A 27,779-nucleotide genomic window follows, 5' to 3' on the forward strand; every position below is an offset into this window, starting at 1 on the left:
TTAGACGTCGGCCAGACGCTGCCCCTATATTCTTCTGTGAATCGCCCCTATTACGTCATAAATCGCGATTCGATTCCAGACGGCCGACATATATTCTTCTGTGACCCCTAGTACATCATAAATTGCGATTCCCGCCCCTATATTCTTCTGTGAATCGCCCTATTGCATTGTGAATCTCCCCTATTACGTCATAAATCGCGTTTCGATTCTAGCCGGCCGACTTATAATCTTTTGTGACCCCTATTACGTCATAAATCGCAATTCCAGCCGACCGACGTCCCTAAACCCCTATTATGTCATAGATCTGATTCCCCCCTATTACGTCATAAATCGTCAGTCCAGCTATTATGTCATAAATCGTGATTCCAATCCCTATTATGTCATAAATCGCGATTTCAGCCGGTCGACGTATATTCTTCAGTGAATCGCGATTCCAGCAGGGCGACGTATATTCTTCTGTGAATCGCCCTTAGTATGTCACATCGACGTATATTCTTCTGTGAATCACCCCTATTACATATTCTTCTGTGGATCGCCCTTATTACGTCATAAATCGCGATTCCAGTCGGCCGACGTATATTCTTTTGTGAATCGCCACATCATAAATCGCGATTCCAGCCCCTATTACGTCATAAATTACGATTCCAGCCGGTTGACCTATATTCTTTAGTGAATCGCGATTTCAGCCGGTTGACGTATATTCTTCATTGAGTCGCGATTCCAGCCAGTCGACGTGTGAATCGCGATTCCAGCCGGTCGATGTATATTCTTTTGTGAATCGCGATTCCAGTCGGTCGACGTATATTCCTCTGTGAATCGCCCCTATTACGTCATGAATCGTGATTCTAGCCGGCCGACGTCTATTCTTCTGTGAATCGCCACGTCATAAAGCGCGATTCAACCCCTATTACGTCAAAATTCGCGATTCCAGCCGGTCGACGTATGTTCTTCTGTGAATCGCCCCTATTACGTATTCTTTTGTGAATCACCCCTATTACATATTATTCTGTGAATCGCCCCTATTACGTATTCTTCTGTGAATCACCGCCCCTATTATGCATTCTTCTATGAATCGCCTCGCCCCTGTTAGGTATTCTTCTGTGAATCGCCTCGCCCCTATTACGTATTCTTCTGTGAATCGCCCCTATTACGTATTCTTCTGTGAATCGCCCCTATTACGTATTCTTTTGTGAATCGCAGCCCCTATTACGTATTCTTCTGTGAATCGCCGCCCCTATTACATATTCCTATTACGTATTCTTCTGCGAATCGCCGTCACTATTACGTATTCCTATTACGTATTCTTCTGTGAATCGCCGCCTCTATTACGTATTCTTCTGTGAATCGCCGCCCCTATTACGTATTCGTCTGTGAATCGCCACCCCTATTATGTATTCTTCTGTGAATCGCCACCCCTATTACGTATTCTTCTGTGAATCGTCGTCCCTATTACGTATTCTGTGAATCGTCGCCCCTATTACGTATTCTTCTGTGAATCACCCCTATTACGTATTCTTCTGTGAATCTCCCCTATTACGTATTCTTCTCTGAATCACCCCTATTACGTATTCTTCTCTGAATCACCCCTATTACGTATTCTTCTGTCAATCGCCCCTTTTACGTATTCTTCTGTGAATCGCCCTTATCTTCTGTGAATCGCCCCTATTACGTATTCTTCTGTGAAGTATTCTCCTGTGAATCGCCCCTATTACGTATTCTTCTGTGAATCGGCCCTATTACGTATTCTTTTGTGAGTTGCCGCGATTACGTATTCTGCTGTTAATTACGTATTCTTCTATAAATCACCCCTATTACGTATTCTTTTGAGAATTGCCCATATTATGTATTCTTCTGTGAATCGCCCCTATCTTCTGTGAATCATCCCTATTACGTATTTTTCTGTGAAGTATTATGTGAATCGCCCTTATCTTTTGTGAATCGCCCCTATTACGTATTCTTCTGTGAATCGCCCCTATTACATATTCTATCAGCTCGCCCCTATTACATATTATATCGCCCCTATCTTCTGTGAATCGCCCCTATTAGGTATTCTATTGCCCCTATCTTCTGTGAATCGCCCCTATTACGTATTTTATCTCCCCTATCTTTTGTGAATTGCCCCTATTACGTATTCTTCTGTGAAGTATCCTTCTGTGAAGTATTCTTCTGTGAATCGCCCCTATTACGTATCGTATCGCGATTCCAGCTCGCCCCTATTACGTATTCTATCGTGATTCCAGCTCGCCCCTATTACGTCATAAATTGCACCTATTACGTATTCTTCTGTAAATCGCCCCTATTACGTATTCTTCTGCCCCTATTTCATATTCTTATGTGAATCGCCCCTATTACGTATTCTTCTGTGAATCGCCCCTATTACGTTTTCTTCTGTGAAGTATTCTTCTGTGAATCACCCCTTTTACGTATTCTTTTGTAAAGTATTATTCTATGAATCGCCTCTATTACGTATTCTATCGCGATTACTGCTCGCCCCTATTACGTATTCTATCGCGATTTCAGCTCGCCCCTATTACGTCATAAATTGCCACTATTACGTATTCTTCTGTGAATCGCCCCTATTACGTATTCTATCGCCCCTATTACGTATTCTATCGGCCCTATTACGTATTCTTTTGTGAATCGCCCCTATTACGAATTCTTCTGTGAATCTTCTGTGAATTGCCCCTATTACGTATTCTATCGCGATTCTAGCTCGCCGCTATTACGTATTGTATTCTATCGTGATTCCAGTTGGCCCCTATTACGTATTCTATCGCGATTCCAGCTCGCCCCTATTACGTATTGTATTCTATCGTGATTCCAACTAGCCCCTATTACGTATTCTATCACGATTCCAGTTCGCCCCTATTACGCCATAAATTGCCCTATTACGTATTCTTCTGTGAATCACCCCTATTACATATTCTTATCGCCTTTATTATGTATTCTTATCGCTCCTATTACGTATTCTTTTATGAATCGCCCCTATTATGTATTCTTCTGTGAATCGCCCTTATTACGTATTCTTCTATGAATCGTCCTTATTACGTATTCTTCTGTGAATCGCCTCTATTACGTATTCTTCTGTGAAGTACCCCTATTACGTATTCTTCTGTGAATCGCCCCTATTGCGTATTCTTCTGTGAAGTACCCCTATTACGTATTCTTCTGCCCCTAGTACCCCTATTACATATTCTCCTGCCCCTATTGTGTATTCTTCTGTGAATCGCCCTTATTACGTATTCTTTTGTGAATCCCCCCTATTACGTATTCTTTTGTGAAGTACGTATTCTTGTACCCCTATTACGTATTCTTCTATGAATCGCCCCTATTACGTATCCTTATGTGAATCACCCCTATTACGTATTTTTTTGTGAATCACCCCTATTACGTATTCTTCTATAAAGTACGTATTATTCTTTGAAGTATTCTTCTGTGAATCGCCCCTATTACGTATTCTTCTGTGAAGTGCCCCTATTACGTATTCTTCTGTGAAGTCTGTGAATCGCCCCTATTACGTATTCTTCTTTGAAAGTCTGTGAATCGCCCCTATTACGTATTCTTTTGTGAAAGTCTGTGAATCGCCCCTATTACGTATTCTTCTGTGAAAGTTTGTGAATCGCCCCTATTACGTATTCTTCTGTGAATCGCCCCTATTACGTATTCTTCTGTGAAGTATTCTTCCCTATTACGTATTCTTCTGTGAAGTTTGTGAATAGTCCCTATTATGTATTCTTCTGTGAATCGCCCCTATTACGTATTATTCTGTGAAGTTTTCTTCTATGAATCCCCCCCATTACATATTCTTCTGTGAATCGTCCCTATTACGTATTCTTCTGTGAATCGCCCCTATTACGTATTCTCTGTGAATCGCCCCTATTATGTATTCTTCTGTGAAGTATTATCTCGATTTCAGCTCGCCCCTATTACGTATTCTTCTGTGAAGTATTATCTCGATTCCAGCTCGCCCTATTACGTCATAAAATGCTATTACGTCATAAATTGCGATTCCAGTCGGCCGACGTCTCGGATTTCAGCCGCTTAGTGACATCACAAGGCGAGTCCTTACCTATTGTCCTTATGGTCATTATTTTCAAAATATGATTTCAGGTTACCTTTTATCTGCACTGCACTGGCATTAAGGCTTTTGTAAAGGTATTTATATCTTATTGACTTTCTCCAATTCTTCGATGTGAGACTTATGCTAAGCGATATTATATTGAAAATTTATACAATATAGGTAATTATTGTTCAAAATTTTTCAACAACGTGTGAAGGACTGTTGTGGTCAGCAGTAGACGTCCCAAGTTTTTTGAATCCTAGGGGGACGCTATTGTGGAAAATTCACTTTTTTAAAAAAATAATATCATGCTATTGTGCAAAATTCACTTTTTTAAAAAAATAATATCATAAAATTAGGACGCTATTGTGCAAAATTCACTTTTTGTCTTCATAAAAAAAAATTTAAAAAATAATATCATAATAATAATAATAATAATAATAATAATAATAATAATATCATAAATAAAACAAAGATAGGTTTTTACTTTTGTCTCAAAAAAAAAACTAAATTTTGTCTTCATAAAAAAGAAAGAAAAGAAGAAGAAGAAGATAGGTTTTTATATTTGTCTTAAAAAAAAAAACTAAAATGAAGAAAATAATATGATAAAAGAAATAAAAATATAAAAAGTAATACAACAAGCAAAAAAAAAAAAGGTATCATAACATCTCCTTTTTTTTCTTGTCAAAAAATAGAAAAAAGTAATACAGAAAATATCATATTTTTTCGTAAAAGAAAAACACAAGAAGTATTTCTTGTCAAAAAAAAATAAAAGATATTTCTTAATACAACAAATATTTTTTAATACAAACTAGGAATAACTGATCTAATTATAATTTTTATTTTTATAATATGGTAAGCTTTAATATAAATTTAGGAATATTAATTTTAAGATATGATTCATACACATTTGAAATATTTTTCTGTCTCTAACAATATCTTCTATTAAATTTATTCTAGAATTCTAAAAAATTTTATTTTTAAAATTTTGAAGTGTTATTTCAAAAATTGATGCGCATTCGAATGTATTATTTTTCTTACAGTTGTCAATGATACATTTTAAATTAAATGATATTATAAAATATTTTAAATTGGCTATTATTTATATAATAATATATAAACCAACCATTTTCGTTGCAATATATAATACTATAGTTAGATAGGTTGTAATAATTTGGTTTTTTTTTTTTTTAGTGGATTAGGTTTTTCTGCCAATTCGAGATTTTAGTGGCCATTTTTTATCTATTTAATCCGTTATTTATTGTAGTCTATGAATGATTATATACTTTATCTATGGTAATTCTATGTTTTTTGTTTTATGTGTTGCAAATTTAATGGTTAGCATAAGTTTATATAGGAAAAGAACATCTTAATTATTCACAAATTGATTAAAAATGAAAGTTAATAATGTAATACCCATATTTTTTATTGGATTCTTAAAAAATTACATTTATAATGAATTTTTATAAATTTTTTGAATTTTTTTTAAAGCTTAATAGGATCAATTCAGCCAATTTCTAGTCCGGATCATCGATTAGCCGATCCGAATGGGTTTTTGAAGTGCCCAATCGTAAGCACCGATCCGTTTTTTTTAAACATCTGCTTTCCGCCCATGTTTTCCCTTATTTTTTCACTTCCAAAATGCCACCACATCGTCCCTTGCACTCTAGATTTGCCTGACGGTTCCATTGTGTGCATTAACGCTCCAAGTGTCAATCTGAACAAGTGGATTTTTTGTGTTTAAAACTTTAAACAAAAAAAAAAGTTGTCTAAGTATTAAAATTACTGGACAGCTCTTTGGCGCCTTTTAAGCAAAAAGAGCCCCCATGAAACCGAAGCCGATCACTCCCGTGGAGGAGAGTTTAGAGAGAGATAGAGGAGATGAGAGAGAAAGAGTGCAGTCTTGTTTTTCTCTCTTAAAAACAAGTTAAAGAGATGTAGAGATTAAGAAGAAGATGCACAGTGTTTTCTGAGATCCAAAAGATAACGTTGGTTGTTTGTTTGATGGGGAAATTACATGGAACCGATACTGGATTTACAGACAAAGACAAAGGGCAGATGCCCAAACTTACAATGGCCTTGAGTTCATATCTTCGGCCTATGACTTTCGATGACGACAAGCAGTTGCAGTGTACCTACTTTCTCCGCTGCTTTTTCAGTTGGCTCGTGGTGGCCATAAGGCCTTGCGACTTTACTTACAATTGTGGGATGGGAAGTCAATTGTAGGAGAAATGTTATGGTGATCCAACGTTTACATAAATCAACATTTATATGGACGTAGAGACTCGTTGGAAATATTATTGTTAAAGCTATTTTTTTTTCTCTATAAAAAGAGAACCTAGAGAGAGAAAGAACGGAGCAACACGAGGACAAAAAAAATAGAGTTATGTGAGCAAAAATAATTTATTCACTCTCTGTCAAAAGGGCAAAAAAAAATTTAGGCTCTGCGATCACCAGCCTCACGATGTTTCTTCTTTAATCTCGGGTTGGTCTCGTTCCACCAATTTTCGCCAACACAATGAAGCCGATGCTGCCGCCGATCTCTGCTGATCCACGTCTTTACTGCAGCAGCGAGGCGTCCCGAGCTTCTCGTGTCCCCCTTTCGGGGCTGCCACTCCTTGTCGCTGTTGTTGAGGAGGCAAGGACTGAGCAATCTCAATAGGGAACTCAAAGCACTTTTGGGTTGTTGCTGCTGGTCTTGTGAATGGTTTTGCGGCTGAAATACCTGCAACACACGGACACAACATGCCTCTTTGATCCACTTTCTCTCTCTAGATATAAACCAATTAGAAGCAAATTTCAGGAAATTTTCCTGAGAACAAACTGTAGAGTGAGAAACAAGAGAGAAATACGTGTGTTGAAGCAGAAACCTCACTTTCAGTTTACCCGACAGGGGGTACCTTGGGAAAAAAACGCCAACTAGGGGGGTGTTCCGCCTGTAATTTGGAACAATTATTGTCCCATTTTAAAATTGACACCTCCCCTCCCCCCCATATTGTACGTACATAAATTTAGAAAAATTAAATAAATAAATAAATAAAATAAAAGACCTTGGTCATTAGGGTTGGACCAGAGCTTTAGATCGGGTGAGCCATTGAAGTGCACACCCACACTCAAGGTTTGCCAAAGACTGACTACACGTGAATTTGAATCCATCTCTAAGCGAGATCAACTCGAATTTCTTACAAAAGGAGAGAAATTTTTAAATTAATAGAGAGAGTGGGGGATGCTTTAATTAGAAGCATCCCAAATCTTGCAAATCCGGTTCTCCTTTAAATCTATGGGCAACGCAACTCTAGATTTCATTTAATAGACCTTAAAAAACTTCAAAATTCTAACTTTCTCAAGAATGAAAATAGATTGAAAATTACAGAAAAATAATCTAAAAACCAAAAAAAGAATGAATTTAAAAGAATAAGGTAGACTACTTATCTTGGGAACCCGAAACCCAGATTTTCAGGCCCGAATCTGGTCATTTTTGTGCCACCATCTCCTTTCATGAATGCTTTTGTTGCTGGAATTACAATGATTAGGCTTAGATTTCCCATATTGGATGTTTCTAGGGTTGAAGAAAGATCAAGGATCCTATGTATGAGATTTCCCTAATTATTTCCAAAAGGAGGAGTTGTGTTTCTATGGTTCTCTAAGGGTTTGGGATTTCTTATGATTTTTTATGAATTTTGAAGATTTTCTACGATTTTTAGGTATTTTTTTAAAATTTTCTAATTTTCTAGGAATTTCTACAGTATTCTTCTAATTATCTTGATTATTTTCCTAATTGTTTTTATGAAATATCCTAATATATTATAGGATTTTTCTAGGGGTTTTCTAATGATTTTTTAGGGATTTTGAGGGGGGGGGGGGGTAGGGGTATTTATAGGTTTTAGTGAGGGTCACGGTAGAAAATAGTTGAACTAATATTCAAGTTATTTTTAGGGAGTTTTCCATAATATTCTGGATTTTTTTTTACCTAAACATCCCGATCAAAAAGAGATTTAAACATGGTTCAACTGCCTCGGGCCCATCAGGCCGCGCAGCGAATCGCACGGCATGAGCGTGACACACAGTGGGTAGCATAAACAGGTATTTTGGTAATTTTGATTGATAACACTCTCGAGGCCTTAGCTTTTCAACAGTAGACCTAACTGGGTTGGGTCGGGCCAAACCGAATCTAGACCTAATTGGTTATTTTCTACATATAAAAATATATTTTTTATTACAAAATGGATGTGATTTATATAAGGGTGCAGTTGGCATACTGATGCATCCGTAGTGTAGAAGCAAGGTGCACCTTTAAATTTTACCATGATATATAATTTTGATTTAAAATGTTCTTAGGATTATCTCAAAATCTAATTTTATATTTAATTATAATATTTTAAATTTTAAAAATAGTTAAAATCAAGTAGATCTATAAACATATGAAAATCTTGAAAATGGACGGTATAGATAATATGTTGTAAAATGCACTATTTTTTAAACTTAAAATCTTTTTATTTTTCATAGTCATACATCTCGATGTTGAGATGATCAATCAAAGGGTTTCTTAACATTAAAACTACATTTTTCGATGGATTTTTGAGGTGCATCCGTAATTCTACATTATAAGGTTGCATCCTTATATAAACTTTTCCCTTTATATAAATTTGCAATCTTGAACGATCCAATTAAGACGCAGCACCAAATTTTATCATAACAGATAATTTTGGTGTAAAAAATTATTAGGATTATTTGAAAAATATTTTCATATCTAATTATAAAATTTTAAACTCCAAAATCAGTAAAAATCAAGGAGATCTATAAACAAATAAAAATATTGAAAATTGACAGTCTAGACAATGTGCTGCTAGATGTACTAGTTCTGGAACTCAAAATCTTTCTTTTTTTCATATTCATACATCTTGACATTGAGATTATCAATTTGACTGTTTTTCTACATTAAAACAACCTTTTATGTTAGATTTTTTATGCACATCTTTAATTCAACATTTTAATGTTACAACTTTATATTTTCCTTACAATATATAATATGGTTTTAGTTTATATATATGTGTGTGTGTGTGACCCTAACACACACAAACTTGACGGATCAGGTCTGGGTGGGATTGACTTGGACCCTACAAGGTCAGAGTCAGGTCCTAGTCCAACCTTCAACTTGTTGGCTCGAACGGTTCCAACCCCTTTACATCCATATGCTCATGTCCCCCCTAAAGTGGTGTTATTATAAAGATCACCCCAAACTTTTGCTTTTTACAATTCACACCTATATTTATATTGTTTTCACAATGCCTACACTTCAAAGTGGAAAGACCATTGTAAGTTGGGTGCGGTTTATATAGAGCCTAGGCCCTAAACGATCAAATTGGAGCCTACGTTCAAATAGTATCGAGAAATGTGGTTTTAATACTGAAAATCATTATGATAGTCTTAAAATATGTTTTTATTTTTATTTATAAAATTCAAAGCTTCAAAAATAGTATAGATCAACAAATGTATGAATACTTGAAAATCTTGAACATTGACGGTCTAAAAATGCGTTACAAAATACGCTATTTTCAAAACTTGAAATCCATTTTTTTCTCAAGTCCATACATCTTGATGTCGTGATGACCAATTTAAGGATATTTGGGCATCAAAACAACCTCTTATGTTAATTTTTGTGGTAGGCTCTAATTTGATTGTTTAGAGCCTCAGCTCTATATAAACTTTCCCCTTTTAGGTTTGGAATTGAATATAAGACTTGAAATCTTCACTTCACACTTTCAATGTCCGAAGCCACTTGATTTAAAAATTTGAGAAACTGTTGGATTTCAAACCTTCAAGATCCAAAGTCCAAACTTTAAAGATCCAAACTTTAGACCTTGAAGGTTTACAGTCACAGTAAAAAAAACTTGATTTTGGACAATAAAGGCCTGAAGTTATAGTAAAAAATTTGTTTTGTACTATGATCATGAAGGTCCAAAGGAGGGTATTTTAAGAAAAGTAAAATCAGAGTTTTGTTAAGGTACTCCTACACATTACTTAATGTACACAAAATTTTTAGACACTTATTACCATTATCCGACAATTTGATAATTTTTTTGTTTATAAGTATTTTAAATAATTAATGTTAAAGTAGAAGAATGACATTATTCACCTGAAGTGTAAAATTATCCACATAGAGTCTTAATTTTTTGAGAATGGGGTTGGAGTTGAGGTGGTAACACCACCTATACCCTAACTAAGGTCTAGGCTTCTATTCTCATCTAACATATTAAAAAACCACTAACAATTTAAAAAACGGATAGGGAGCCGTTATCCTCATTGAATTACCTAAAAAGATAGCCTTAATTGTTTTTAATCATAATTATATTGCTACTAGTTTCGTATAAATAAATCTCTTCTCCCATCTTAATTACCAAAAATGCTTTTATATGGAATTTTTGTATTACAAAGCAAGTGTAATAAGCGTCAAAAATGTGGAATACATTATGAAAATACTCCAATTTTTGTATTACAAAGCAAGTGTAATAAGCGTCAAAATATGTGGAATACATTATGAAAATACTCCAATTTTTGTATTACAAAGCAAGTGTAATAAGTGTCAAAAAATGTGGAATACATTATGAAAATACTCTATGCGTAGGAGTATCCTAACAATATCCAAAACGGAAAAAAAATTGATTGAGTTTTTTTTACAATGAAGTTACTTTAGAGAACACGAGAGTAAATTATCCAAAATTTACTCATTAATGCCGACTACATGTTATACAAAAAAGCATCATTATATCTACCCAAAAAAGAGAAGAGATTCCAAAACAAAAAAATCGATAATGAGCACGAAATTTGTAGTAAATGCCCAAGAAAACAAACCAAGTGAGTCCATTCCTTGGGGTATTTTTCGTTTAACCTCCACCAGAGCATGAATTCGAAACAAAGGCAACCTAATATAATGCCTCTATCACAAAGTTTGTAGGACTGAAAATAGTGGGAGTGACCTAATTATGTTGGTACTCATGAATTTTTTTTTTTTTTTCATGGGGTAGACAAGTACCTACCTGTTTTTTTAAATAGTTTAGAAGTTAGTTTTTAAATGTATTAGCGGATGGTGTCAGTAGAAATGAAAACCACAACATGGTGACTAGGATGTAGGGGTGGTACCACCATGACCGAGTACACACTCTAATACATAGTTGTTGGAACCTTGTAAGAAAAGTCACGGATCTGCTCCAAAACATCGATCTCGTGATTTCAGCTAGAGATCTTGGATGGAATACGAATCCCTATATTGTGATTCCCGTTCCCTTAGCAATTCGGACAGTCTATTTCTGTTTTTTTTTTCTTGTTTGTGTGGCCCTTGCTGGATATAGTGCTGGTATTTGACTCCCTTAAAAGTAAAAATTTCGTATATCAAAGGCCTTTAAGAATAAGAATTTGTCATCAAGAAAAGAAACTAGTTCTTAAGCATTTTATTCCTGCCTATCAGTTGTTGAGAATATTTCCATCACATTTTTATGCCTTATTTTGCTTCTAAAGCAACAGCATTTTGCTTGGAAGCAGGCAAAAGACCACATGGAAATAGCTTCATAAAAGAGCAACCTAATTGAAATGCCTCCTAAACTATCGACGTTCACTTGAATAATATTTGTATTATTTGGTTAGTCTTTTTTTTTTATTGCCTCATATTTTAATCAAATCAACATGCCCCTGGGTTAGTCAACGTTAATTTTCTATATGTTTCAATAAGATGTATAGATATCTACGCCCCATAGAATATATAAAAGAAAAAATATATAAAGAGATCATTTACTTTTAGTATTATAAAAACTATTTGCTTTTAGTACTAATAAACAATTTGAAGGTTCTCATTGTCAAAAAAAAAAAAATCAATTTAAAGGTTCTCCAATATCGGAAGACTCTCTTCTCTTGAATTTTTGAGGTGCATTTTATTTCAACAGTACAAGGTTGCAACTTTATATAAAAATTTTCTTCTGTTAATTCTATGAAAAATCGAACACATGTCAGGGGTTTGGCCACACGTGTCACAACCTCTAGAAACCGATCTAACATGGCCATGAGTGTCCAATGCTGTTCCGGTATTTTGAGACAAGCATCAACTTGAGAATGTAGTGTTTCCTATTTAGAAACACTATTTCTATGAAAAGTTATCTCAAATTTTTTTTTTCATATGGAGTTTAACTCAACCATTCTTAAAGTAGAACTATCCTTTCCACTTTTTTTTTTTCTTTTTTTTTTTTCACGTGGGTTAGAACGGGTCGGATCGGGGCTAGATTCGACTAGATCTGGATCCAGACTTGAATAGTATACTTTAGATTCGAGTCAGATCCATATCCAAACTGGATCCTAGATATTTGGATATGGTTTGGATCTGAATAGCATACATCAAAACTAAATCCGGATTACTATATATATATTATTTTAAAAAAATTATATATATAAAATAAAAATTTCCTATTTAAAAAAACCAGGTTGGATCCAGATCTGGATCCAACCGGATCCAGATCTGGATCCAGGTCGGATCCAAATTAAGTCCATTTGCACCTGGATCCGAATTTTAGTTCGGACTAGGCTTTTCGGTCTGGATCCAAATTTTGAATCCATACCCGGATTCAAATAGGATCCAAAATCCATATTTTAGATCCAGATCCGGTCAATTCTCACCACCTAAGTAAATCTGCTAGTTTTTTTTTTTCTCTTCTGCAAGTTGTGAATCTCATCTCATTTCTTCTTCTAACATCTCATTTACTGTTTGATTAGTATATTCAATAAAGCTAGAGAACTTTGTTTTACCCAAGATGGGATATATGCAGTCATAGAAACTCTATAACAGAGCCATTTATATGTACCTTGGCTTGTCCATTTCTGACAGTCGGTTGCCTTTAGTTATTTGGAACAGAGTGATTCAAAGGATTCAAATCAAGCTTGATTTATAGAAGTATAAATATCTCTCTTTGGGAGGTAGGATTACATTAATTAAAACTTGTTTGTCTAATCTTCCTATTTACCAGATGTCTATTTTGCATATCCCAGTTTCGGTTGCTCGTAAAATTGATTTTGTGGGGGTTCAATTGGAGATTCCATAAAGTTCCATTTTCTTCGATGAGATCAGGTGTGTACACATAAGAAGGAAGGGGGTTTGGGGTTAAGGAAAATCAAGTTGGTCAATCAGGCTCTGTTATGTAAGTGGTGGTGGAGAAGTTTAAAATTCAAAGATCAGTTGTGGTATAAAGTTGTTGCCGCAAAATATGGGGAGGATAAGTTCAAGATGTGGGTTGGAAGGAGTAGCTGAAAGAAATGCCTATGTAATCTTATGCCGGGGAAATACAATTTTTTATTTATTTTTAATAATAATCACCCCTTATAATTTTGGGAACAAGATCACCCTCATGTGGTCTTATTACAAACAATAGAAATTCTAAAACTAAATAACACATCAATAAAATAAATCTCAACTACTTGATGTCATTCATATAAAATAAAAGAACACACAATTAAAAGAAAAGATGCCGAAGATTATCTCAACCGGGCTTTTTACATCCCACACCGAGTCACCACATCCAATGGCGAGGGATCATCGGTCCAGGTTCAATCTCGAACTGAGAAAACTAATTTCAGCCAAACTAAGTAACCACCATTAAATATCTACAAAACTCTAACTCCAAAATAATTAGGCTCAAACCCTTTTATTAGATCATGAGAGAGAGAGAGACTCTATGTTGGGGCGTGCCCCCTAGGGTCTTTTTTAGGAGAGAGAGAGAGATTCTCTATGTTGGGACATGCCCCCTAGGGTCCTTTTTAGGAGAGAGAGAGAGAGAGTAGAGAGAGAAAAATAAGAGAGTAGAAAGAGGGGCATGGCCGCTAGGGAAGAGAGAGAGAGAGTTTATGGGAGAGAGAGAGGTGTATTGAGATGGGAGGAGAGCACTCCTATTTATAGTGAAATTTAGGTCTAGGGTTTTTTTAGGGTTTCCCATAGTATGTTTCTTTCCTGAGATTGAATATGGACCGTTGATCAAGGTGACTTGTGTGATGAGAGATCTGAGCCATCCATTCCATAGATGGGCCATCAACATTATAGAAGGTGTACGAACCATTATGTCCTTTTCCTTAAACTATTTTCCCATGAATATATTTAAATAAATTAAATCCATTAAAGATATAGTGCATACCATAAATTACATATTCCATCTCATATTTTCCATAAGAATATTTCAATAATATCAAGTCAAGATATTCCTTCAATAATCAAGATAAGATATGGTCAATATTTCTTAATCAATATTTGACCACATACTACAAGATGTACTTACCATATTTAACAAACTCGAAGACAAAGCAACAAGATAAGGTATCCAAGGGTGGGGCGTGCCACCCATGTATGGCATGTGGGGCCCCACCTAATACCCACATGGTGGGCCCATGGGCATTATGCACTCCCATGTGTTTTTTTTAATAAATATTTTAAAATTTAAATAAAATGAATTTTAAAATATTATAACTTTGTAAATTAATAACTTCATTTTTATAAGTCCAAAAATAAGAAATAAAATATCAAATGACATACAAAAATTCAAATAATAATATAAAATAATTTAATAATAAAATGAACACAATTATATTAATATGATGGGAAGTGGATCCATATGGTTCAGGAATTCAATCAATGATCACGGGATACTACACTTTCAACTGTGGACTACAGATCACACTTGCTTTATCGAACCGACCTAGTTTATCATGACCTACAGTCTAAGCAAGGGTTCATTAGCGAGTCACGAAAGTCTGGTCGATGAGTAAAGAAGTCGCAATCCCAGTCTATGGATTATAGGTCCTCCTCTAGAGATGAGGTGGTATGAGATTTAGCCAAAGATGGGGAGTATTCAATTAGATCAATGTACCATTCACTTTTCTATGATAGGTGGAGGTGGTCCATGCCGTTCATTGCTATGATTTGGAAGTGGCCTATACCTCTTAAGGTTCAAGTTTTCCTTTGGTTGGCTGTACAGGATAAGGTATTGGCCACTGATAACCTTATACAGAGAGGTAAGATTCTGCCAAATATTTGTATGCTTTGTAAAGGTGATGGTGAAACATGTGCTCATATATTTCTTCATGGCCTTTTTGTTGGTAGAATTTGGCGATGTTTTTTTGGACATATCCGTGTGCATTTGGTCTTACTTCCAGACATTAAAGGTATTTTGTGTGCCTTATCTATTCCTTCACTGCCACAAACTGGTATGGTGATTTGGCAAATTGTTAAGGGAGTAATTCTGTGGAAAGTTTGGAAAGAAAGAAACAGAAGAGCTTTTTAGGGAACTTGTTTGCCTTGAGAAAGTGATGGACAAAATCCTGCATTTTATTTGGGAGTTTTTATTGATTTCTAAAGTGGGGAGAGATATAGTGGAAGTGGATGTTAGGAATAATTTATTTAACCTTTTCCAGCTGGGTTTTCAAAAATGTAGGCCTAAGGGTAGATAGTCTACACCGTCAAGAGGGGTCTTGAAATTGAATTGGGTTGGGAGTTCTTTAGGGAATCCTGGCCTTGCGGGCCTTGGTAAAGTTGTGAGGGATTGGGATGATAATGTTTTGTTTTCTTATGCTGACCCTTTGGGTGAGAAAACTGCAAACTATGCTGAAATCTTTGCACTTCTTTAGGGTCTTAAGCTTTTATGTGCAAAAAATTTAGTTGAATTATTGAAGGGGATTACTTGAACATCATCAACAGGTGTAACAAGGAGAAGAAGCTACGTTCATTTTACTTCAGATTTTGGATATCTCGCAGCCCTTTTCTTTCTCCTTTATTCATGTGTTTTAGGAGGCAAATGTTATGGCTGATAATCTTGCAAAAGTCTGGTATTTCTCTTGTTGAGATGCTTACCTCTAAGGATGTAATTTCATAGCTTTGTTGTATTGTCTTTGAATTTCTAATAATATTGTTGAATTTTTCTAAAAAAAAAACTCTATGACACAGCAAATTATTTTCCATTAATTTTTTTTTATGAGGACTTCGTTTACGTAGGATGGGATGTACAATTATGGAAAAGAATAATTGTATTGTTTTTATTTGAAGGAGGCGGTTAGCATGCGGTCAAGTCCACGCATGTGCGAATGTGGGCTTGGCAATAAATATATATTTTAAATGTAATTTGCTCCTAATTTTTAGAGAATATATAATCATGAATATGAAAAAATAAATAAATGTGGAAAAGTAGAAATAATAATTATATTAAGAAAATATTTGGATGGTTGGTTACAATTGTTTTTGGATGGGGTCTAGTTTCTGTACAGCGAAGTCCGCATATGTAGAAATGCGGGACTATTAATAAATCTATTTTAGAGATGGATTTTTTACTTAATTCTTAAACACATATAATCTCTAATATGGAGATCATGAATATAAAAAAAAATAAAATTAAACTATAAATAATAATTATAGTAAGAAAATATTTGGACCGTTAGTTTCTATTGTTTTTAGATGGAATACCTACTTGCATCCATCTTTAAGATGGATGCTTTACATTTTTTGGACCACATATGTAGTCATGCGGTCCAGCCTGTATGAAACAATTTTTCTTTAAATGGACCACCTATTTGCATTTGAAATGTATGCTTTATACTTCTTTAGCGTATATTGTATAAATGTGGTACAGCCTGCATAAAACAATTGTTCTTATTTGAATCTAAATTTGTCACTGATAGTATGTATTATAATCTATCTTAATTTAGTTTATTAATATATTTCTTTTTGATTGTTTGCAGTACTTGCATTGTCCAAGTAAAAAGCATTTGGTCATGGAACCTAAACCCAATTTTCTTGATACTCGGTTGTACTTGAGTATTTTGTTATAATTGTTCGGTGGTGCATACCATCTTTGGCATCATAAAAAAGCATGACGAGCAAAAAGAATCAATTTCATTTGCGAATGTTGATGGAAACTTACACCCAATTTTTAATACACATACATACTCTCATACAAACATAAACCTATATATTGTATAGATATGTCGTGTTTGGATGACATGTTTCACAGTTCATGTTTCTGACATAGGCATCCGTATAACAAATGGACACACTTGTCCGTGTCTATTTAACGTAGGTTTAATACTAGATTTTGTAGATCGTCTCATCACCACTAGATGAATGACATCTTAAAAAAAATTAAACTCACTAATTTTAGTTCTTAAGGGGCAGGATCTAGATATCTAATTAAACTCACAATTAATCGTCTCGATATATATATATATATAAATATATATAGAGAGAGAGAAAGAGGAAAATTTATATAAAGTTACAACCTTAAAATGTAGAATTACAAATGCACCTCAAAAATCTATCGGCCTCTATTTGATCATCTCGACATCAAGATGTATGAATATATATATATAATGAGTCTCATAAATAGTGCATCTTGTAACACATTATCTAGACCGTCCATTTTCAAGATTTTCATATGTTTATAGATCTCCTTGATTTTAACCATTTTTGGAGTTTAAAACTTTCTAATTAGATATGAAAATAGATTTTAAGATAATCTTAATAATATTTTATAACAAAATTACATGTTATAATAAAATTTGGAGGTGCACCTTAATTGGATTGTTTAATGTTGCAACTTTATAGAAACCGCACCATATATATATATATATATATATATATATATATATATATATATATATATATATATATATATATATATATATATATATATATAGAGGAAAAAAATAATTTCAAGTCGTAAAAATAATGCATGTTATCACAAGTTATGTGGCCTGTTTATTTTTTAGATTTTCAAGTGTTTATAGTACTACTCGATCTACGCTATTTTTTGAATTTTAAATTTCATAGTCAAAGTTGAATATGGATTTTCAAGCTATTATAAGGTTTTTGACACCGAAACTCCATCTTCTGGTAAACTTTAAAGGTATATCTAATTTATATAGTATAAGATGGGCACTTTATGTAAACCATACCCTTATATATTATTAATTTTAGAAAAATTATCATAAATATACTTTAATTTTTGTATATTTAGAAAAAAAATCTTTGACTTTTATAAACCTTGCCCACACCATTTTTCTTCAATTTTGGCTCTTTTTTTTACCAAAATAACCTTAATGGAATCGTATTAACGTGAAGCACAATTAGAGTACTTAAAGTACCCTAAAAACTAAAATGTTATACAGCATATCGTAGAAGCATTTTAAGTACTAACCCATGCTTTACGACATTTTATGTACCGAAAAAACTAATAGTATTTTAATTACCGTAAACTTAATTCATATTATGCCGTAAACCTTTTTCTAATGTTTATATTTATCTCTTTCATCATGTTTATATTTATCTCTTACATCTCTCTAATTTTTTTTTTGTTTATTCCTTCTTTCTCTATTTAATTTTTTTTAATAATTGTCTCTTCTTTTTTTCTCTCATTCTTTTTAATATTTATCTCTTCTTTCTCTCTAATTCTTTTATATCTTTTCTTTATCTCTTTAACTCTCTTTTTCTCTCCAAGGAGATTTGTATAACAACCTGTACGTACGTTACCATCCCCTATGAAAATTAGAAGGAGTCAGATTGGTTTCGTGTTTGTTGAGTTGATGAAGTAAGTAGAGAGAGAAAGATAGTTAGTGAGAGAAAAGATTTAGAAAGAGAAATAAAAGATAAATATTAAAAAGAATTAGAGAGAGAAACAAGAGATAAACATAAAAAAAGTTAGAAAGATAAAAGAGATAAATATAAAAATGAAAAAATAGTATAACATGGGTTAGCTTTTACGATACTTAAAATGCGGTATAATCTTGGTTATTTTTGTAATACTTAAAATGCTGTATAATATGGATTAATTTTTATGGTAATTAAAGTACCGTAATTGGCTTCACCGCAATACGACTACCGTAAATGTGATTTTGGTAAAAAAAACACTCAAAATTGAAGAAAATAGTGTGGGCGAGATAAATTGAGGTTTTATTTTTTAAATAGATAAAAATTAAGGTATATTTGTGATAATTTCTCTTAATTTTATATTTACTTAAAATTAAGACAAAAATTAAGGTATATTTGTACTAATATCTCTTAATTTTATATTTACTTTTGGGAGTAAATTTTGAGAAAAAGTAAAATATCTTATTACATAGGCCCTTAGGTTTACAATATTTTGGTAAATAGAAATAATCGTCATCAAAGGGAATGTACGATCATAACCTCTTATATTTATTTCCGTTTAAAAAACTCTCATTTTTAACACGTTCTTTTGTCACTTCAAGTGGGTGCAATAAGTATTCATATGCCCCATTTGCACCAACCATCATTTTCTGTGTTTAGTGTACACTAATTACTCTTCATTCCATACACCACAGGAAATGATACGGTCATGGATGCCATCCACCATTCAAGCTATTGATGGGCCGTGATGGTTATAGAGGGGACCAACCTTTCGGGCTTTTGGCATTCATCACCGTCCAATTATTCATGGACAGTGATGCCACATAATCATAGATCTTATATGCTCATATAGACCAGGTCACATCTCATGGGTTATAAGATGATATAAAATAAAGAAGGCAGGAAACAGATACTTCCATATCTAAAATCATAATTCCAAATAACCCCCGATATTTATTAAAAACCCATAAAGCCCCTTTGAGTTAAAAGATTAGAGAGTTTAATCTCCCTCCTTACTTGTTTACGTACTTGTAAGCTTCAAGAGAAGAGAGATATGAAGATTCAAGGGAAGTTGTGAGAGAAAGATTAAGGAAAGAAAGAAGTTCTTTGGGGAAGAAACGAGATGGAAAGAGGGAGATTTTCTAAGGTTTCAATGAATGGGTCACTGGAAAAAAAAAAAAAAAAAAAAAAGTAATTTGAATAATGAAAAATGTATATCGGGTTTAAACGTTATAAAAGATTAATTTTAATCAATATTTAGTCATGGTATTATAATTAATGTATATCGGGGTTAAACGATATAAAAGATTAATTTTAATCAATATTTAGTCATGGTATTATAATTATTTACTTATTTTTCTCTTTCTTTCTTCGGGTGAGTCACTAGAGAGAGGGCGTTTACCTTAGTAGGAGTTTAGCCTAAAATATACCATTACAAATCGTCAAGCGCCGACCAATTAAGCATGAGCTCCTTTCCTTCATTTCTCTCTTTCACGTTTCAAAGAGAGAGATTCATGCTAATCTAAACTCTTTCTCTCTAAGCGTGCTTTAGGTTTAAAACTTCTAAATGGACCTGGTTTCTATCCGGCCAAACCTGTATATGTAGAAATGAAGGCTTATTAATAAAATTATTTTTGAGATGGAGTTTTGGACTTAAATTTTAAGGACATGTAATCTTTAACATGGAGATCACGAATATAAAAAATAAAAAAATTTAAAAATAGATATAATAATTATAATAAAAAAACATTTGGGCCATTAGTTTCCATTATTTTTAAATGGAACATCTACGTGCATCCATCTTTAAGATGGATGCTTTACACTTTTTAGGCCGTACATGTAGTCATGCGGTCCAGCCTGCATGAAACAATTTTCCTTTTTAAATAAAGGAGCAGGCTCTAAACAATCAAATTAAAACCTACCTTCAAATAGTATCGAGAAATGGGGTTTCAATACTGAAAATCTTTGTGATAATCTTAAAATATATTTTTATCTTTATTTATAAAGTTTAAATTTTAAAAAATAATATATATCAACAAATCCACAAAAACTTGAAAATCATAAGTATTGACGATCCAAAAATGCATTATAAAATACACTATTTTTAAAACTTAAAATCCATTTTTTTCTCATACCCTTGCATTTTGATGTCACGGTGATCAATTTGAAGATATTTGGATATCAAAACAATCCTTTCTAGCGAAATTTTTGATGTAGGCTCTAATTTGATTGTTTAGAGCCTAGGCTATGTACAAACCTCACCCTTTTAATTATAATATGGATTTAATCATGGGTATTATAGTCATTCTTCCTCGTTGAAACCGAGAGATCCAATTTTTAATCGGTATTTAATCAGGGCTATTATGGTCATTTTTCTCTGAACCGGTGTTCAAGTCTCTTCTCTGTTTCTCTGAAGTCTTCTCTCTCTCTCTCCCTCCCTCCCTCCCTCCCTCCCGCAAGCACCTGCTTTAAAGTCTGGACTTCATCTCACCTCAAAGCGCCCCTTAATGTCCCTTTAATTGCAGGGTACGTTCCCCTTTGACCCTCCTAATCAAGGTTTTTCAGCTAGGGTTTGTTTATCCATTTTAGGGCACGAGACGAAGTTCTACTGCTTGTTTTTCAGGGCAAGAGTAGGTTCAGTTGAAGGGGTTTCCTTTCTATTTTAGTGCAGGACGAAGTTCATTTTAAGGGCTTTACTCTACATTTTGAAAAACTCATTTGAAGAACTTTTATTCTGCATTTGAGGCAACGAATGGTTTATTGAGGGTTTTACTTTGGATTTTAGGGCAAGAGAAGGTTTGGTGGGGGTTTTCATGGATGCGAAGATGGCTATTGCTGGTTTTCTTCTGCTGCTGTTCTTGTGCAGTGGGGTCACCGTGCAATCTGATGCTTCGAATCACAAATACAAGCCTGGAGATCCCGTCCCTCTTTATGTCAACAAAGTAGGCCCATTTCATAATCCTAGGTACACTTCTTTCTCGATTCTATTGATTTTGATTCTGTGGTTTCTAGGGTTTTGATTTTTATTGATTGTTATTTGTTTTTGCTGCTGGATCTTTCGATTCCCTTATTTCTAAGACATTGAAATTAGGGTTTCACGTTTTGTTTGATTTTGTTTTGGGTATTTTTTCCATTTTTTTTTTCTTGATCTATGAGATTTAGTGTTTCATCCTGTTATTTTGAGAATATAAATGGTGGATGTGGTAGACATATTGTTTTAGTCATAGACATGTCGGTTTGGGTGAGTGAGGTCAAGGGTTCTAATCCTTGTGTCATTTTAGGTGTTTCATATTTTTCTTCACGTTGCTTTTCTTTTTTTGATAATTTCATATCGGTGTCCTACACTCAAGTATAATTATAGCAGTGGAGAATTACATTTCAAATACTTATGTTTTTTTATTTATGTATTTGGGTTTCACATGTTACTAAATGCTTTGATACGAGAAATATATTCGAATGAAAATCGAGTGAGCATCATATTTTTGACATTTTTAGCAGGAAATAGATTGTTCTATGCAAAAAATAAGAAAAAAGGATAGCCCTGCATTCAATTTTCTGATGATCATTATATGCTGAGTCTGGACTGGAAGATGTGGTCTCATAGTCCACTACTTAAATTTTTCTATGAGTTTATGTATCTAGAATTGCATTTTATTTTTTCTTTTGTTGATTTGCATCATATTATGGGTTTTGCATGTCTTGGATCTGATTTAATTTACCATTTCTTTAACTTGATTATATTCTTATTACTTGTTAATTTCCTGGTTTCAGTGAGACATACCGCTACTTTGATCTCCCCTTCTGTCCTCCAGGTCAGTATCTTGCATAATTATTTGGAAATTTTATAAAGGTGGTATAATTTCCTATGCTATATTTGTATCTGGTGTTTTTTTTTTTTTTTTTAACTTTTTTTTAGCTTTTTTACTTTTTCTTTGCTTATGTGTATTGATTGATCAATGTTTGCATGATCTTATGCAATCATTTTGGCATCTTGAATTCCAGCTCATTTGACTGAGAAAAAAGAAGCCCTTGGAGAAGTTCTAAATGGCGACCGTTTGGTTGAGGCTGCCTACAAACTTGACTTTCGGGTTGATAAAGATTCTGATGTTGTTTGTAAGAAGAGGTTATCAAGGGATGAAGTTGCTAGTTTTAGGAATGCAGTTATAAAGGATTATTATTTTCAGATGATTTATGATGACCTTCCTCTTTGGGGATTTGTTGGGAAGATTGAGAAGGATATCAAAGCGGATGTGCCGGAGTTTAGATACTTGCTTTATAAACACATCCATTTTGAAGCAATTTACAACAAGGACCGAATTATTGAGATAAGTGTTCAGGCCATTCAGGGTGAACCCAATCATTTAGTGGATGTCACTGAGGATAAGGGGATTGATCTTGAACTTACCTACTCTGTAAAATGGAAAGAAACAGATACCCCTTTTGAAAAGAGGATGGGGAAGTATTCGAAAACTTCGGCCTTACCCCACCATTTGGAGATACATTGGTTCTCAATTTTAAATTCGTGTGTTACTGTACTCCTCTTAACTGGGTTTTTAGCTACAATTCTCATGCGGGTCCTGAAGAATGACTTTGTCAAGTAAGGATCTCATTTGCTTATGTAGGTTTCTGTGCACGTGGATAAGCAATGCATTTGTTTTCTTGACTCTTTGTTTTCTGTGCTTTGTGTGACATGGAAGGTACTCCCATGATGAGGACGTGGCTGATGACCAAGAGGAGACTGGTTGGAAGTATATTCACGGGGATGTTTTTAGGTATCCGAAGCACAAGTCTTTGTTTGTTGCCATCCTTGGGTGTGGCACTCAACTTTTGGCACTGTAAGCTCATTTTCTGTAGTTAATTTTATTTAATGTTTCTTTCTCATACAATTATAAAAAATGTTTCTTTCTTCGTTCTTTCTTTGTTAATACTGAGTCTCTCTTCCACTCCCCCCTCACAGGGCCGGCAAGTGCACATACACCCATGGGCCCTGTGTAGACTTAGTGGAACTGTAGCATTGCCCTGACAAATTCCCCCTTATGCTTTTTCTTAATCATACACATTATTGGAGTGCTTGGTTTATCTATAATCATTTGGATTCATTGGTTTCCTGCCAGTGCAATGTTCATCTTTATCCTGTCTCTGGTTGGTGTGTTTTATCCATACAATAGAGGAGCGCTGTTCACTGCTCTTGTGGTCATTTATGCACTTACTTCCGGCATTGCAGGCTACACTGCAACATCTTTCTATTCTCAACTTGAGGGAACGAATTGGGTATGCATCTGTATTTGTGATATATGGCTTGTAATTTTATGTTCTTTTTATGGGGTCTTGATTTGCTTTTCTCTTGCTGGATATTACAGGTGAGGAACCTTTTGTTGACTGGATGCCTCTTTTGTGGGCCTTTGTTCCTAACATTTTGCTTCTTAAACACTGTTGCTATTGTGTATAGTGCCACTGCTGCACTTCCCTTTGGTACCATTGTTGTGATTGTTCTCATATGGTCTTTGGTGACATCTCCCTTACTTGTTTTGGGTGGGATTGCTGGTAAAAATAGCAAGGCTGAATTCCAAGCTCCTTGTCGCACTACAAAATATCCAAGAGAGATTCCTCCTTTGCCATGGTATCGAGGAACCATTCCTCAGATGGCTATGGCTGGATTTTTGCCGTTCAGTGCTATCTACATTGAGCTACACTACATATTTGCCAGCGTGTGGGGTCACAAGATTTACACCATATACAGCATCCTCTTTATAGTCTTCATCATTCTCATCATTGTCACGGCATTCATTACAGTAGCATTGACATACTTTCAGCTGGCTGCAGAAGACCATGAATGGTGGTGGAGGTAAGAGTATACCTTTCTACATTTTTACTGTTGTTTTTGGAATGCTCTTTATTGTGTTGGTATGCATTACCAATCCAACCATTTATACTTTCTTGAACTTTTAGTGTGATAAGCATAGCCTGCTGTTTTTGAGAAAGATATTACTGATATATGCTTGACATTTTCACTTCTTTTTTGTGCAATTTATTTACTAATGCCTTGCTACTTTTTGTTGATTCCATATATATTGTCTATTTATTCTCTAAGGTTATTTGATTAGAGGTCTCGTGTCTTTTGTAACAAGTGTGATTTCTCTTAGTCAGATTCTCTTACTTCTCTTGTTTTGTAAGTTTGCTGACACTTGTTACTGATATGTACGCTAACTAGATGCATTAATAGGCATCGCAATTTTCTTATTGAAGAAAAAAATACATGGTAAGCTCTTTGAATTATGCAGCTCTACGTATGTTTCATGTTTGGGTTACTTGACTGGCTGAATCAAACCAGAACTTTCTAAGGGAAATCTGGAAGTTGTCCTATGGTACAAGAACTTGCTTAAGCTCACCCCCATGTTAGCCGACTTGTTTTCAAATTTTTTAATTTGATGCTTTGCCCCCTTTTTTATGGCAGGCGCATTTCATATTTTTTCTGTACATAAATGATTCATCATTGGGTGCTTGTTAGTTGTTACGAGATTTGTATAATTCTGTACTTACTAAATAAATGGCTCATTCCATGGATGTTATTGGTTTCCTTGAGCCTTTTAAACACATTAACCATTGCATTTTCAATTTCTTGTGGTGGAGTGAGGTGCTCCTTATACTCAGCAAAGTGAGGTGCTCCTTATGCCTTTATAATGCCAGAGTTCTGGAATGACCAATATAACATGAAGGGTCCTTATTACCTGGACCCTGAGGAGAGTGTTTTCTTATATTTTTGTAGAATTTGGGCTGGATAGCACGTTGATACCAAATCTTTCACATCTATTTGATCTCTTAAAGCCCTAAAATGACTATTATGGTATGTTCCATGCATTATCAAAGATTTATAATACTGTTGAACACCTCTGCTATGAACCCATCTTAGGATTTCCCTTTTCAGTTTAACTGCTGAAGACTTTACAAGTAAACATTTTCAAGTCTTAAATACTAGCCTGCTCTTTCATTCTAAATGATTGGAAGGTGTAATTCCATTAGAATTCAGTATGTTATGTTAGTGTATTACTCTTTTTAGTAAAGAATATTTCTTATAGTGAATCAGGTAGGCTGGCTGGTAGGGTAGGGTAGTGGAGGGGAGGGGAGTGAGAGGGGAGTTGGGTGCTAGATGCGAATAAACAATATGAATTATTGTTGTGTAGAAAGTGTAATTATTGTTGTGTAGAAAGTATACATTGTCAGGGCATGCAATGTTTTCTCATGTTTCTCACTTAGGCAGCTCTTTTGCTACACCATGGTTTTATGGTGCTTTCTATTTAGGGTTTTACATTTAATTGCTGGACATCCAAATCATTAAGATTGCCTAAAGCTTCTCTAGTAGAAGTTGCAGTTGCACTCTCCTATTTTCTTCCTTTTCTAGAAAGACCATATTAACAATTTATTAAGACTTCCCCTTAAGGACCATGCTTGAGTTCCTTTTTGTGGGTTAGTGCATCTTAGACCAGTGCATTGTTGTATCGACAGCGATAAGCTTTAAGCTCCTTGTAAATTGATCATTCCTTTCTTCCATGAAGTCCTAGATTAGCTGGTCAATATCTCTCACTTGGCTACTTGAGGGTTTGCCTAAAGATGTTCAAGAACGTCTTTGCAGGAAGCCATTCATGGTACCTTTTTAGGCTAAAATCTCTTTCCATTACCCTACTCCTATATTCCAACTGTAAATATCTTGAGTTCTTTGTATCCTGCACAAATCGATTGTTAACTGCCTTGCTTAAACATACTTTTCCATCACAAAGCCTTGCTATCATGATACCTCCTGTCTAATGCCTTTGGGTTTGGAGCCAATTGAAGCCATACCTCTCCAAATGCGTACCTCACTCTCCCACTGATTTAAAAAATCAAAACCACTTTGAGGCTCTGAATTCTTTAGAATTTGTTCTTGTGGATCACTTTTGAGAAATTAATGACTGTCCATCTTCAGTTCACAACAACTTATCACTGTGAATAAATTGCAGGTCTTTGTTGTACGGGGGCTCGACTGGCTTTTTCATATTTGGTTACTGCTTGTATTACTACTACGTGCGATCAGATATGTCTGGATTCATGCAAACTTCCTTCTTTTTTGGGTACATGGCTTGCATCTGTTATGGTTTCTTTCTCATGCTTGGAACTGTGGGGTTCCGGGCTTCCTTGCTGTTTGTTCGCCACATATATCGCTCAATCAAGTGCGAATAGAATCATTCTCCACAATCCACCTCGTGTTTTTACTGAGGGGGCAGGTATTCTCCTTCCTTTTGCACCTCTTTTGTGTTCTTGCCATGTTTATAAATTGGGCATTCTTCTTTCATCGCTTTTGATAATTGGGTTGAAGTTTACCATGCGATAGTAGTTCATATTACATGATTCTCCGTTGGGAGATTAACCCCGGTGGAGATTAATAGTTGTAGGGCCCATTGGAGCATTCACCCAGGATTAGCTAATCTGGAATGGTCTGTGGATCTCTACGGTGTACCATGTAGCATACACCTTCAGTATATGACGTACGTTCTCTTAGTACATGTGGGGGTACTTCATTCTTATTCTACCTATTGTAGTTTCAGGAGAAGTTTTACACTTTTACCAGAAGCTGGGGTATTGACAATGCAAGCCCATTGGCAGATTGGGGAAGAAGAAGGGTTGTTATATGGTGAGAGAAATCCTCAGCTGTTTCCTGCGTCTTTTATCCGAGAAATTCGCAGCTTTCTTCCAACTTAGTTCTGTATTATATTAGGAAGTCTGTTATTTTTGCAATCACAAGGACTGTTATTTTATTGCTGGAGAACAATTTTCTTTACCCCTTGCCTTGTTATAGAGTATTTGTTTGTTTGAATGGTTCTGAATGAAATATTGGCCCCTTTCTACAATTTCTTGTGAAATCATTGTGAGATATTGGAGTGATATATGATGATATTGATCGCTTTCTACATTTTCCTATGAAATTATTGTGAGATATTGGAGTGATATATAATGATTTTGAGCATTTTGGACCTAAAATGTAAATGAAATGCAAATCAGTAGCAACCTCATAGAATCCCCAAAAAT

General features: G+C 34.6%; 1 protein-coding gene across 4 annotated transcripts; it reads left to right on the forward strand.

Annotated features, from left to right (window-relative positions):
- Positions 1-21,033: 21,033 nt before the first annotated feature.
- LOC18439253 (transmembrane 9 superfamily member 2) lies at positions 21,034-27,601 on the forward strand. 4 transcript variants are annotated; one of them, XM_011626957.3, is made up of 9 exons: positions 21,034-21,245; positions 21,505-21,684; positions 22,491-22,531; positions 22,722-23,316; positions 23,417-23,554; positions 23,834-23,990; positions 24,080-24,564; positions 26,714-26,977; positions 27,140-27,601. In XM_011626957.3, the coding sequence occupies exons 2-8, from the start codon at positions 21,533-21,535 to the stop codon at positions 26,931-26,933; spliced, it is 1,788 nt and encodes a 595-aa protein (XP_011625259.1). In that variant the 5' UTR covers positions 21,034-21,245; positions 21,505-21,532; the 3' UTR covers positions 26,934-26,977; positions 27,140-27,601. The 4 variants fall into 4 exon arrangements, with proteins under 4 accessions (XP_011625259.1, XP_006849485.2, XP_011625260.1 ...); XM_006849422.4 differs by having other exon boundaries at positions 27,293-27,601; XM_011626958.3 differs by having other exon boundaries at positions 27,299-27,601.
- Positions 27,602-27,779: the final 178 nt, after the last annotated feature.

The sequence above is a fragment of the Amborella trichopoda genome, chromosome 4, assembly GCF_054954075.1.
Source record: "Amborella trichopoda isolate Santa Cruz 75 chromosome 4, AtrichopodaSantaCruz75HAP2 v2.0, whole genome shotgun sequence".
NCBI lineage: Eukaryota > Viridiplantae > Streptophyta > Magnoliopsida > Amborellales > Amborellaceae > Amborella > Amborella trichopoda.